Below are 13071 nucleotides of genomic sequence, written 5' to 3'. Positions count from 1 at the left end.
AACTTACAATAAGATTTATTAGCCCCCTCCTGAATCTCTCAAATAAGGAAACTAAAATCTACTCTTGCGTGCAGAAAAGCTCTGATACCATGTTAGAATCTAAAAAGATTAATAACCCAGAAAACTAGTGCAAAGAATAAATATTTAAACTATGAATGCAAATGATACAAAATCAAAATAGCAACATAGAGTTAGTCTCCAAGAGAGTAATGCAAATGCTAGAAGTAGAATAGCATTAAGAGGATGTAAAAACAAGAGATACAAATACAAGCCAGGTAGCATGCTTATATAGGCTAGGAAGAGGGAGGAGGTGGCAACACCGACTAATGAGGAGCAACCATCTATTGGACTAAAGATAACAAAGTATCTTCCCAAGATAGATAATGAATGCTCACATGTAGGAAGGTGACACCTTGCAACCATTCACCTAATAAGACATGCTTTATTAACCTAAGTGAGATTATTCAAAGTGTAGGAAAAACTTAGCAATATAGGGAAAAATAAATAACCTACTAGGAAATAAAAAACTACACTAACAATTCATATTGTTATTTTATATGTGTAAAAGGAGGGGTATCTTATCTAAGTTTTCTCTTTTTACATTATTTAGTATGGAATAAATTATAATTGTAGTTATATAATTTATTAGTATTTTTGTGAGTTACTAATATTGTTATTGAAATATAAATGAAATTTATATATTTATGAATTTGAATTTCTAGGAGAATATGTTACCTAAGGGAAAGTCATATATTTAGAAATTAAGTTGTGTTATCTTAATTCTATTATTGAAAGGAGATGTTATAATCATTAATGTTATAGTGGACATGAGTTAAATGAATATCTTGATTGAATTTATCATTCTTAATATGAAGAGTGAAAGATCAGTTGCGAAGTTATTAGAAGCAATGTAGTACACTGATTATGCAGAGAGAATATTAATAATGGCTATATCAAACATAAGTAGAAGTTATGTTTAGCAATCAACTTCTACAATATCTAATTCATAAAAATGGAGAAGATATAAATTAATAGTTTTAATGGTGGTCACTTCATGGGATGTGGAAGACGGGTGATGGAGATTTCTTGCAAACCCTTATGTGCAAACTAAGGCTTTCATAATGGGCCACAAAGATTTGTCCATGCCGACACTATTTGGGAAATAATTGTTGTAGGAAGATTCCCACATCTACGTACGGAGCGATAGGATATCATTGGTGTTGGGGGAAAGTGGGCATAATTTTTTTTTATCACCTATCAACCTATCATGGACGATAGAATGGAGTTGAAAATATCTCGATAGAACTCAATTGGGTGACTAGATTGTGCAAGTTTTACAATTTAGAAGGTTTTTCAAAATCGAAAACAACACTCACCCATCTTAATTCTCACTACAATTAATTAACAAGATTGGAGACTTTGATTTTCGAGTGGTTAAAGTGACAGATTTGAAACCTAGTGGACTACGCTCATGTAGTAAAATAAAAGATAAATCATGAAGATAGGGTGATAAGATACATATGGAATAAAGTGTTTTCGTGGTCAAACATATATTACATGTGCCCTCTATTACCTATGTGGAGCTTAGAGGGTATGATGAATAAATCGGTGGTCCACCACGAAGGAGAAGTAAGGTAATATTATGGGTGTATTTAAATATATATGCTAATATATATTTCTTACTAAAGACTAGTATTATTCAGAATGATGTTTTTAAATTCAATAGTGGTATTGAATATTTTGATAGCATAAATGCAAAGGATTAATTGATTTATAACAACATTGTAATATGATTTCTCATGGTTTCTAAATATCGTACATATGTATTTACTAGAAGAGCTATTTTAAATTCAAAGCGAATTTGACACTTTGTCTAAGGCAAGAAGCTTAGAAGATTGATGTTCAGAGGGAGCATGACATTTCATTAGGGACAACCTTGAAAGAAAGGGAGCAAATAAAGGATATGATTCAACCTTCAGTGATCTAGAGGGAGTAAACCATGTTGAGATGGATTCTCCAATAATCATTAAGTTGTACCAGTCAAGAGCACTGTGATTCATGAATATACCTTGTGACTATGTGATTTTAATAGGACTAACCCTTGTGTCCATCATGAGGAGGTGACGACTTCCAAATGATGTCACTTGTATTTGCAGAAGTTATTATCTTACAATAGCTTGTAATTGAGATTAAATCATTTAAGTACTTGGTGGATATCGAATGTCAATATTCTGGGAGACCAAGACTTGTGATATCATTATGATGGATATCTTTCATTCAGAGAGATCCTTAAACTTGTCATTCTTAATATTACCAATGGCGTAATATATGTCTCGTGTTTATCCTCCCTAGCTAAGAGGGAGTGTTGATGTGTGGCAGCTTTAGTTGGCTAAACTCCAGGTCATACATTTTGAGTAAGTGTTGTACTTAAATCATGAGACTATGCAACTTGTGAGACTTACAAATGAGTGCTTAGATGTCATTAAATTGACTATCTTTGAGTTGTTTGTATAGATGCATATTGGGTATGAGGTAATTATGCATTTTGTGAGACTAACAACTAAGAGCTTAGATGTCATCATGCTGATTATCTTTGGGTTGTTTGTATAAATGCATACTAGGAATTTTAATAACTAAGAGCTTAGATGACAATTGTTGATCATCTTTGGGTTATTCAAAATACTAATCGTCCTTGACCTTTGATTATCAAAATGTATTTATCCTTCTTGACTAAGAGGGAGTGTTAAAATTTTAGTCATTTCAGATGCCTTTATCCTTTATATATGTGTGCTCATCATATATTAGATATAATTTATATATGTAAGTTTATTAGTATTATTAGAGAGAAATTAATATAATAATAATATATATATATTGTATATATATATTATACATGTATAAATTAATTATGATTAATATTAAGTATCTGATTATTGAATAGACATGTCTATTCATGTCCTATGCTCAATATAAATGTGAGAGGAAGTTGCATTTGAAACATACATACCAATTACATGGTAGTGTCATTACACTTGCAACGATCCTCCAAAATTTAACAATATTATATGGCACTTTGTTATGTTTTAATGTTGTGTTGAGGAAGCTTCTTTAGTGGAGTTCATTTGGGAAGCTTGTGTCATTTAGAGATTATAAATACGAACCCATTTGATAAGAAAAACATCCAATTGAATATTATTTTTCTTTTGTTGTCTTTGTGACACTTCTGATGTTCTGAATTTTTGTGCCCTTGCGGAAGTATAAGGGTTTGGGATCTACAGCTGAACTATTGTGGACTCCATTCTGAGATTTATTATTGTCTCCTCTTTCTGTATTCACTGTGGCCGAGGAGGGTTTTTCCATTGGAAAAATTGGTGTCTTCTCTTCTTTTAACTTGACTGAGAGGGCAATGCTTGTTGTAGATATTGGCAGCTCAAAGTTCTGATTTTGTTTGCTGCAGTCTTGAGTGAGTGAATCTGAGGGTTTGATCTGTATTATTTGAAGGGTCAAATTATCCCAATCAGGCGGCTAGAATCAAATGCCTTCTGTAGGCATTCTTTGCAATATTTAGATGCCAAAAACACTGGGTTGGGCGCGAGTCTTTCCTCCTGCAGCTTACAGTGGCAATCCTTGCTGCTGGTGTTGGTATTTCCAGTTTAGCATCCAGCCTGTGGACGTGTTACTTCTGAGGTGTTTGCTGCAAATTGATACCCAGGTTGAAATTGTCAGCCCTTTCTTTGGTTGGCATATATGTGTGAATCTCTGCTGCAAATCAGATTAGAGCTGGGAGTTACAGGTTTAATTTATTGCTTCTCCTATTTATACAATAAGTCTGCAAATAAATCTGATATCTATTGCCAGTTAAGTCTTAGCATTGGATTTTCCTTGAAATTTGTGGCTTGCCAAGTTATTATTTTATAACTAATATCAGCTTTCAAACTGTTGGAAAAATTGAATGCATGTGTTTCAAATGCAAAAGCAGTAAATAAAAGATTTATCAGTAGTGTGGTATTGAATTTGTTTGCCAAGCATTTGATTAAATGCCAAATCGCTGATTAGTCAAGGAAGTTGATGTTTGTTAAGGCCATAACCCAATTGGGGTCATTACAAACTGTTGCATGCATGATCTTTTAATTTTCTAGAGATCATAGTAACTCCAACACTCAACACAAAGGATGACGAATAATTCGGCAAATGAGTCATAATACATCTCAATGGATTTTAACAAGCCGTACACGACAATTGAAGACCATCAGCAGACATAAATAAATAAGATGATGTAATAAATAAAAATATGAAGGAACAATAAATATGAGAATGTACAGTACAACATCACATCAACAAAGATCTCTATTGCTGCTACCATCTACAACACATAGAGATTGCCAAAAAAAACACTCAATGCAATCTGCAACATATACGCAAAACAAAAAACAAAGAAAACTCACTTATAAGCTGTTATCTAACTTGGCTTTGATACCATGTTAATAATAAAGAACAATAAGGAAAAAGGAAAACAAAAAATAGGCACAAAAGACATGACCTTCTTGGAAAAACTCTTCAAATTGAAGGGAACAATCCAATCACACTAGAAAATTCTCTTTTATTGACAATAAATGTTTGAGTACAATGCTTTCCACTAAATAAAACTTTACAAAACAATCATATATTTATTTTGAATTAAGAGACTCTTCGTATCACTACCAAAGGTCTCTCAATTTTAAAAAAGAAGTCTCTTCACATTTCGAAACACATGACTCTTCACATGTCGCATGTCTCTTCATATGATGAGACATAGATGGAAAACTCGCCGAGTACTCGGCGAGTTTTTAAAACTCGCCGAGTTTCCTAGCTCGGCGAGTTTTTAACCAGTTAACTCGCCGATTTAAAAACTCGGCAAACTGGTAAAAACTCGCCGAGTAATCGGCGAGTAGTCGGCAAAAACTCGGCGAGTTTTTCCTAAAAACTCGCGGTTTACTGGTGAACGCGGCCTGTGAGGATTTAAGCGGCAGTGAGTGTGTTTTTTCTCATTCTTTCTTGTATTTGCATTGTTTAGAACCTTGAGGAGTGAAGAGAAGAAGGTTTGGAGGCATTCTTGGCTGATTGCAAGTGATTCAAGGCGGATTTGAGTGGATTGTAGAGGATTCTAACCGATTTTAGAAGACAAATTTCTTTCCAGGTATGTTCATCTTATCATAGTTTGAAAACTTTTTATAGTTTTATAACAAATGTTCTTTTGTTTTTGTTGTTTTTTGTAAATGTTTTCAAATCATTTAAAATCATTTTGAATCATTTGAAACCCTAGCTTCTAAGGATATGGTTGAAGTTTGTTGTTTGCTAAGGATATGGTTCAAGTTTGAAGTTTGAATCATTTGAAACCCTAGCTTCTAAGTTCTAACTTTGTTTATTCATTTCTCTATATATTTATGTGTAGGGCAACGGTCAACCATTAAAAAAATGACAAACCCACAAGAAGAGTGGCCACAAACACCATGCCCATCTGGATATATAGGCACTCGACCTAAAAATGCAAGAGATAAGGCATGGCGGTATGCCTATGAAGCTCCAAATCCAAATGATATTGGGAAGGTGATATGCATTCCCTGTGAGAGAATTATTTCTGGAGGCATAAACCGCCTCAAATACCACCTTGCAGGCATAAAGAAACATGACTCAAATCCTTGTCTCAAGGTAACTGATGAAGAAAAAAGATTCATCCATGCCCTACTTGCAGCTGCTGAAGAGAAAAAATTGAATAGGGAGAGGGCAAAAATAGCTATGAGGGCAGCCATAGCTGAATCTGAAGGAGCTCCTTTTGATATGCAAGAGGAAGAAGAAGCACTTGAGAACATACCCGGATCTCTTCGTGGCCCACGGATCCGCAAACAAAATTTCTCTTTTACCGGTTCCACTTCTTCTACATCTCCTACTTCTTCATCATCACCATCTAGATCCCCATCAGGGATAGGTGGTTATTTTGTGCCCAGGAACACACCTGGAGCACAGCCATCATTAGAGGGCACTGCATGGTTTAAGGAGGTGCATGAGCAAACTGATATTGCAGCAGCTGATTTTTGGTTTTTCAACAATATCTCAATGAATGCCGCTGATAGTCCCTATTGGGTCAATATGGTGAATGCAATGACAATATCAGGCAAAGGGTACAAGCCGCCTAATCGCAAGGATATGAGTGGAAGGTTAGTATTTTACTATTTAGTAATTGTAAATAATTGAGATTCACTTTAGTTCATTGTTATATTTTAAATCTTAATTGTTATAACTTATTTCCTAATTTTTTACTAACACTTACACTTTATTTAATATTACACTTAAATTTTGTAGGTTGCTTGACAAAGCGGTTGGTAGGGCAAGATTGTTGATAGAAGACCAAAAGAAAGAGTGGAAGAAGTATGGCTGCACCATTTTATCTGATGGGTGGACAGATGGAAGAAGTAGAACCATTATTAACTTCTTGATTGCTTGCAAAGATGATGTGGTGTTTTGGAAATCTGTCGATGCCTCCAACAAAGTGAAAAATGCAGCCACATTGGCTTTAATGTTGGAGAATGTTGTCATGGAGGTGGGAATAGAGAATGTGGTGCAAATAATCACAGATAATGCAGCAGCATATGTGGCAGCAGGTAGATTTAATTTTTTATATTTGAATCAATATGAATCATGAATGTAATGCTATGGTATTATTCAATTTAGATTTGATGTAATTTGTAAATACTAAATATGGAAAGTTTGTTACTGATTATTGATTTTTTGCTAATCTTTTAGGTAGAATCCTCCAAGAGAGGCATCCCACACTTTTTTGGTCACCTTGTGCAGCACATGTCCTTGACCTTCTTTTAGAGGACATAGGAAAACTTGATTGGGTGAGTCCAGTTGTGGAAGATGCTAGGCGAGTCACGAAATATATCTATAATCACCCATGGGTTCTCAGTTTGATGAGAAAAGCCACTAAAGGCAAAGATTTGATGAGACCTGCTATGACAAGGTTTGCAACGGTCTTCTTGACGTTGCAAAGTATTCTTGACCACATATTGGCTTTGAAGCAAATGTTTGTGTGTGCTGATTGGGTTGCTTCACCTTACTCAAAGAAGCCCGAAGGAGAAGCTGTGGCACGAATAGTCTTTGATGATAGCTTTTTTGCAAAGGCTAAGGAGATTGTGGAGGTAACTTCATTATATTTTTAGACTTTTAGTTTATTCAAGTTTCATTTTCAATTCATAACTTACTATGTTATTAACTAATTTGTATTTTTCAAATTTCAAATGTAGATGTCTCTGCCCCTGGTTCTAGTCTTGCGCACATGTGATGGGCAGCAATCCCCAATGGGAGGTCTTTATGAGGCCATGGATAGGGCGAAAGAGGCTGTTAGAAGTTACTATCACGGGGACAGTCTCAGATTTGACCCCATTTGGGAAATAATTGATAGGAGGTGGAACAATATGCTCCACCAACCTATTCATGCAGCAGGCTACTTCCTCAATCCCAAATTCAGGTATTATGATAATTGATTGTCCTTGAAGTTGGGATTTTAATAAGTCTTTATTTTACTTTACTTTTTAAGGTTGTGTAGTAAGACTTGATATCATTTTCTATTTGTTTTAGGGCTGATGATTCCTACTCAGATCCTAATGGAGAGGTCATGGAAGGTCTCTCTAAATGCATTGAGAGAATGATATCAAGTGAAGAGGAGAGAGACCTTATTGTGACCGAACAACAAATCTATGTGGAATCAAGGGGTCCTTTGTTCTCTTCTATGCTAGCAAAGAGAGCAAGATCTACTCAAGCACCAGGTAAAGCGTCAAACATTAAAACTTTTGCTAATTGATAAGTTGTGCTTCTAATTTTGTTTTTTATTGCTTTATAACTTTTTAAATTTTGTTTTGCAGATGCTTGGTGGGCAAGTTGGGGTGGCAATACCCCCAATTTAAGGAAATTTGCTCTCAGAGTCCTATCCCAACCTTGTAGCTCATCCCATTGTGAGCGCAATTGGAGCTTATTTGAGTCCATCCATACAAAGAAAAGAAACAGAATGACTCAAAAACGGCTTAATGACCTTGTTTATGTGCACTATAATCTTAAGTTGCGCATAAAAAAGTCACAGCTCTTAGAACTACCTGGTCCGCTTGATCTAGATGAGATAGATCCTTATTCTGATTGGACAGCACAGGAGCCAAGTCCATTGTTTACACCAGATGAGATCACTGATTTGGAGAGGCAGGCCATGGAGGGGGAGGTTGACACTGATTTTCAGTTCACTATGGATGACATTGAGGATGAGGACGAGGATGATGATGATTCAGGCGAGGATCAGACATTACCATTAGGAGGAGATGCATCCTCTTCCAGGACGCCGAGCCAGTCAGTAGGGACGTCGAGCGAGGGGGCACAGCCACAGAGTTCACAGTCACGCAGCTCACGCCCTATCCCAGTGCGGGGCACTTCTTCTAGGACTAGACCCCCTCGCTTTCCTGCTAGTGCAAGTGGAAAGAGGAAGATGTGATTGGCATTGTCACATTGTATTGATGTATTTAGACTTTTAGTAGTTACTTCTAGTTTGACAGATTGAAACTATTTAGTAATTTACTATTTTGCTTCCTACCATGAGCATTCTGCATGAGAATGCAATTTTGTACGCATTATGCATTTATATATATCTAAACTTTGTTTCTTTCTTTTGTATTGTCTTTAATTAACTTATTAGATGCATCTTCTCATTAAATTTTGCAAAATAAATGTATTTTTAATTAAATTTCAGCGGTTTTTTAGGTTCCCGAGTTTTTCCCGAGTTTTTTTTTTAAATCGCCGAGTTTTTCCCGATTAAACTTTTGGGGGGCTTGGCGAGTTTTTGCATTTGGCGAGTTTTCCAACTATGTGATGAGACACCTAGCACATGTTGAATGCCACATTGTGCTCACTTAGTATAACAGAAATATCGTCATAACTATCTTCTCTAGTTGTTGACGTAATACAAAGGTATTGTTCCAATTTCAACATATAGCAAAATCAGAGATAAAGATCTCTATCGCAGCTACTATCTTCAACACCCTCTAGAATTTTCCACCACTTAATGTAACTTCTGGGGAATTTTATTAATTTAAATGACTTTTACTAATAAATTTTTATTGAAGTCTCTTTTAATTGAATTAATTGAAATAGTCATCCTTTTAATATTTAATTTTTTGGAGAACTTAAAAAAAATTAATTCTTTTTGCCAAAATTTGGGGACATTACAAATAGGTAGTTTGACATGTTTGTTTTCATTATTGATTCTTTATGGTACATTAATATGTGAATTTTTCTAATGTACTTAAGCATGCTAGGTTTACCCACATCATATGTTGGCTTTGATTTTGAAGTGGAATTGGTTTTACTTGTTGCATGACATGATTTGGTTATTTAATTTGTTTATTGGATTTGAAATTATTCTCTTTTACCCTTTTTTTTTTGATACTGGATTTAGAGAAGTGATTATTTTTAAGCCGAACTTTATGTATACATTACAAGAGTTATTGATTATAAAAACTTGAGATAAATTATGCAAAATGCGGCTTCTGTACAAGTAATTTTTGCACTGAAACATTTTTTTAACTTGTAAAGCAGAGTTGGCAGAGAAAAAGTGTGTGCCATGTGAGTCAAAGGACTTGAAACCCATGTCCATAGAAGTAGCCGAGGAGCTATTACAAAAGGTAAAATAATAATATCTATATTCAATTGTTTTTTCCTGCCAGCCAATTTGTGTTCACGAATAATTTCAATCTTCTCTAGAGCTCAATGTATACTGTTTAATTTAGATCCCAGGGTGGAATATTTTAAATGAAGATGGCAAACTGAGGTTGCACAGAGACTGGAAAGTGAAAAACTTTATCAAAGGGCTGGAATTCTTTAAACATGTAGCAGACGTTGCTGAAGCAGAAGGTTTGATTGAAATATACCCATTATGAAATTCTAAGTTTGTGTCAAGGGATATCATACGAAGTTCATTTTCTGGTTATTTGTATTTAGCTTGGTTTGATTACCCTATGAACAAATTAATTCTCTTCCACATAATGAAGGATAAAGAATACTATTATAAAATTTAGCTGTTGGTTTCTCTCGCTATATATTGGAAGCCTTAGTAGGGATGTTAGTTCATCCTGAACAAGTTGAACAGAACGATTTGCTCTTGTTGACAGGCCTACTATATGTCAAGCCATAGGCTTATTTATGACTTTGGACAGAGATAGGCAAGGAGTTTAAGGATGATAGATAAATGTGGCAAGAGTACAAACGAGTTATCCTATTTACACTTCTTATTCAAAATTTCAGGGACATTTTCAGCACATTATGCATGTTTTCACTTATCAGGAGTCATAATAGTTTATTTTTTCCCTTCAAAGTGAATGAATCCATGCATCATATTGATCAGAATTGATTATATTAAACCGACAAACAAGAATCTAAGAAATAGATGGGGGTTTTCTAATAAATCTAGTCTTTTATACACACCAGTTAGTTGCTAACCATATGTATGGCTGAAGAGGAGTTGACCATATTAATAAAGTAAACAGAAGGATTTGTACATATGTTCTCCAACTATTTCATAAGAAAATAACTCTCACTGCAAAATCACCTTTAGTTTTCTGCCAATTTTGAGACTACACAGAGATTCATGACTACTTTATGATAGATATAGAGAAATATAAATTAAATACTCTCTAGTTGCAATTATTAAGATTCATTATCCTCATGTGAAACATATTATAATGTTCCTTTGATTTTTGATAAGTTCTCTATCATACACTTATCACGCTGGGCTTCTAGATGGCTTGGAATTGCTGTGAAGGTACCTCATAGATGTTGGAGTAACCAAATTGATTGTGCATGTTGCACAACCGTGTTCATGAAAGCTGCTTGAGGTGGTCAACCTTCACTGCCACCTTCCTAACTTGGAAGTTATTGCTAGGTGTGCAAAGAGACATTTTATAGGCTCATCTAAAGGTAAAATATAAGTTGGGCAATCGCTTTTTCAATTCCACTTGGACCATGAAAGTTCCATACATGGTACATAATCTCAAGTCTAACTGTATATCATACCTTTTTAAAATTAACATGCCGCTAACAATTTGTTAGTGTAAATAAAGTATTTATATAACTAGTTAGTAGGCTTTTTTAGAGTTTGGTCTCACCTCATATGGTTATGTATCCTTACTTTGTGACACTTTGTGAGACATCTAGTGCATGCATATTTGACTCTTTCTTACACACTTGTCAAGTGAACTCACCTGTGTTCCATCGTTGGAAGGGTAGTTGGTCTTTGCTCCCTCCCCTCCTCGTTCTTCCCTATATATGTAAGGTTGAATTCTGAAACACAGCCATGAATAATACTATCAACCTCCTCTTTGAAATGTCAGTCACCAAAACTAAAAGCCTCTAGGATTCTGCAATTTAGCTAGCCACAAGACCATTCTCCCTCGACTCTGCTAACTCCTTGAAATTGAGTTCCAAATCCTTTCCATGAAAGTGATCAATGAGTATTTGTGTGAAGTCAGCATATGCAGTAAATTTATCAGGCCCAAGTGTAACCATTTCATGGTGCTACAATTCGTTTGTGATTCCTTCCAAGTGTAGGGCTGCAAATTTGATCTACTCATCCTCAGGCATAGGGTTGAGCTGAAAGTACATGTCTGCCTTTTTCCCCCACGCTCTTTCCAATGGCTTTTCCTATCCTTCGAAAGTGGAGAGGTTCAGCTTGCCAACCCTGAGCTTGATGTCATGTCCCCTTCTCAGCTCTAGAGTTTTGGCGCCAGGTTAATCTATCTCCTCATCTAGATAGATTAACAGCGTTATCTAATAGGATGCCTACTAGTCACATTAGAGGTTTAATTTTATATACTTCAGTATTTTATTAAAGTGTGTGGATAAAGTCACTTTTTGTTATAAAGTTATTTACTTTATAAAGTGGCTTAAGTGACTACAGGATGAAAATTTTGTGTTATCACACATTCCTTGCTCCTTTGTTTTTCCCTCACTTTGAGGTTATAAAAGAAGAGAGTGCATTGGGATTTGGACACACAAGAATTTATGAAAAGAAACATTGCGAGTTCTGGTTGCTTGAATGTGACTGGTCTGAAACTATGAGGACGAAAACCCTCAAGTTTTGGAGTTTCTAAGGGAGTTGGACGTCACCCCAATCTTCCTTTCATTCAGTAATAGACAAGTTTGGGTAGAAGAATCGACGAAGGGAGATGTTTAGAAAATCGAAGTCTATGGAGGTATGAGCATTCGAATAAGCTAGCAATCTCAAAATTTTTGAATCCCATAACTTTCAGATTTTCCAGTGGTAGAACTGTTGTTGCAAAGAGTTAGTTCCAAAACGAAGAGACCAAGGGAGGTTTTGCACAGGGTAGAAATACGTGATTACAGGTAGAGGACACCACTTCAGTTCAAGAGTGGATATTCCATTTCTTGATTGCTACATACTGCAACAGTGTTGGAAGTTATTTGGGAGGCATCTCATGGGTCGGGTGTTAATATAACACTACCCAATCGGGAGAAGCGTAACCCACGGGTCACAAGAAGTGTGGAGTGTGTCGTGGCAATTTTGGAAAGCTTGGGTTTCACGTCCACTACGACAGAGAGCTAAGTCTTGTCAGAGGAAAAGACCACGCCAACGCTCATGGAATTTGAGACTCTGTAGTCCTCGACACCTAGCAGACGGTTTCTTGAGATTATAGGTCAGTCATCTTGGTTACGGGTCAGGTGTTGAATATGTGAGGCGGAACCAGTCCACCAGTGGGGATATTTTGCTGATTGGCTGTATGTACACTTGTCAATCATTTCTTTAATGTTACATTACCCCTTTGAAATAGTTCTAGAGTCTTAGATATTCAGTTACATGTTTGGCCAAAATTACACGTATAATGCAATATTAAATGTATGGAAGATCACTCAGAGACTGGTTAAAGAATGAATCAAATTTTGGTTTAATTATTCCCTATACTGCAACTTCTGCTAGTAAATTCTACAGTACTATCCAACAATTTGTACCATGATGGATTTCTTGCCAATTGTTTGTTA

The 13071-nt window shown here is 35.6% G+C and overlaps 2 protein-coding genes across 13 annotated transcripts in view; both read left to right on the top strand.

Annotated features, from left to right (window-relative positions):
• LOC149561814 (pterin-4-alpha-carbinolamine dehydratase 2, mitochondrial-like) overlaps window positions 1-13071 on the top strand; it is a 251085-nt gene that overhangs the window by 140579 nt on the left and 97435 nt on the right. For 7 of the 12 annotated variants that reach the window (XM_089825348.1, XM_089825345.1, XM_089825352.1 and 4 more), the window contains 2 exons: window positions 9616-9701; window positions 9807-9930. In XM_089825348.1, coding sequence (XP_089681474.1) covers window positions 9616-9701; window positions 9807-9930 — 210 coding nt within the window. Of the gene's footprint in view, window positions 1-9612; window positions 9702-9806; window positions 9931-13071 lie in introns of all 12 variants that reach the window. The other 5 variants (XM_089825347.1, XM_089825344.1, XM_089825342.1 and 2 more) reach the window with 1 other exon arrangement.
• Window positions 4848-8687, top strand: LOC149561816 (uncharacterized). The gene is made up of 7 exons (XM_089825339.1): window positions 4848-5176; window positions 5432-6194; window positions 6340-6638; window positions 6781-7178; window positions 7284-7507; window positions 7618-7805; window positions 7902-8687. The coding sequence occupies exons 2-7, from the start codon at window positions 5455-5457 to the stop codon at window positions 8513-8515; spliced, it is 2463 nt and encodes an 820-aa protein (XP_089681465.1). The 5' UTR covers window positions 4848-5176; window positions 5432-5454; the 3' UTR covers window positions 8516-8687.

The sequence above is a fragment of the Cupressus sempervirens genome, chromosome 4, assembly GCF_028749045.1.
Source record: "Cupressus sempervirens isolate cs-2001-9-10 chromosome 4, ASM2874904v1, whole genome shotgun sequence".
Lineage (NCBI taxonomy): Eukaryota > Viridiplantae > Streptophyta > Pinopsida > Cupressales > Cupressaceae > Cupressus > Cupressus sempervirens.
The sequence above is the reverse complement of the archived record's forward strand: the minus strand, read 5'-3'. Positions and strand labels throughout refer to the sequence as shown.

Coding starts and splice junctions, on each gene's coding strand:
- LOC149561816 (XM_089825339.1), top strand. CDS start 5,455: ATGACAAACCCACAAGAAGAGTGGCCACAAACACCATGCCCATCTGGA. Junction 6,639..6,780: donor AGCAGCATATGTGGCAGCAG/GTAGATTTAATT, acceptor CTAATCTTTTAG/GTAGAATCCTCCAAGAGAGG. Junction 7,806..7,901: donor AAGATCTACTCAAGCACCAG/GTAAAGCGTCAA, acceptor TTTGTTTTGCAG/ATGCTTGGTGGGCAAGTTGG.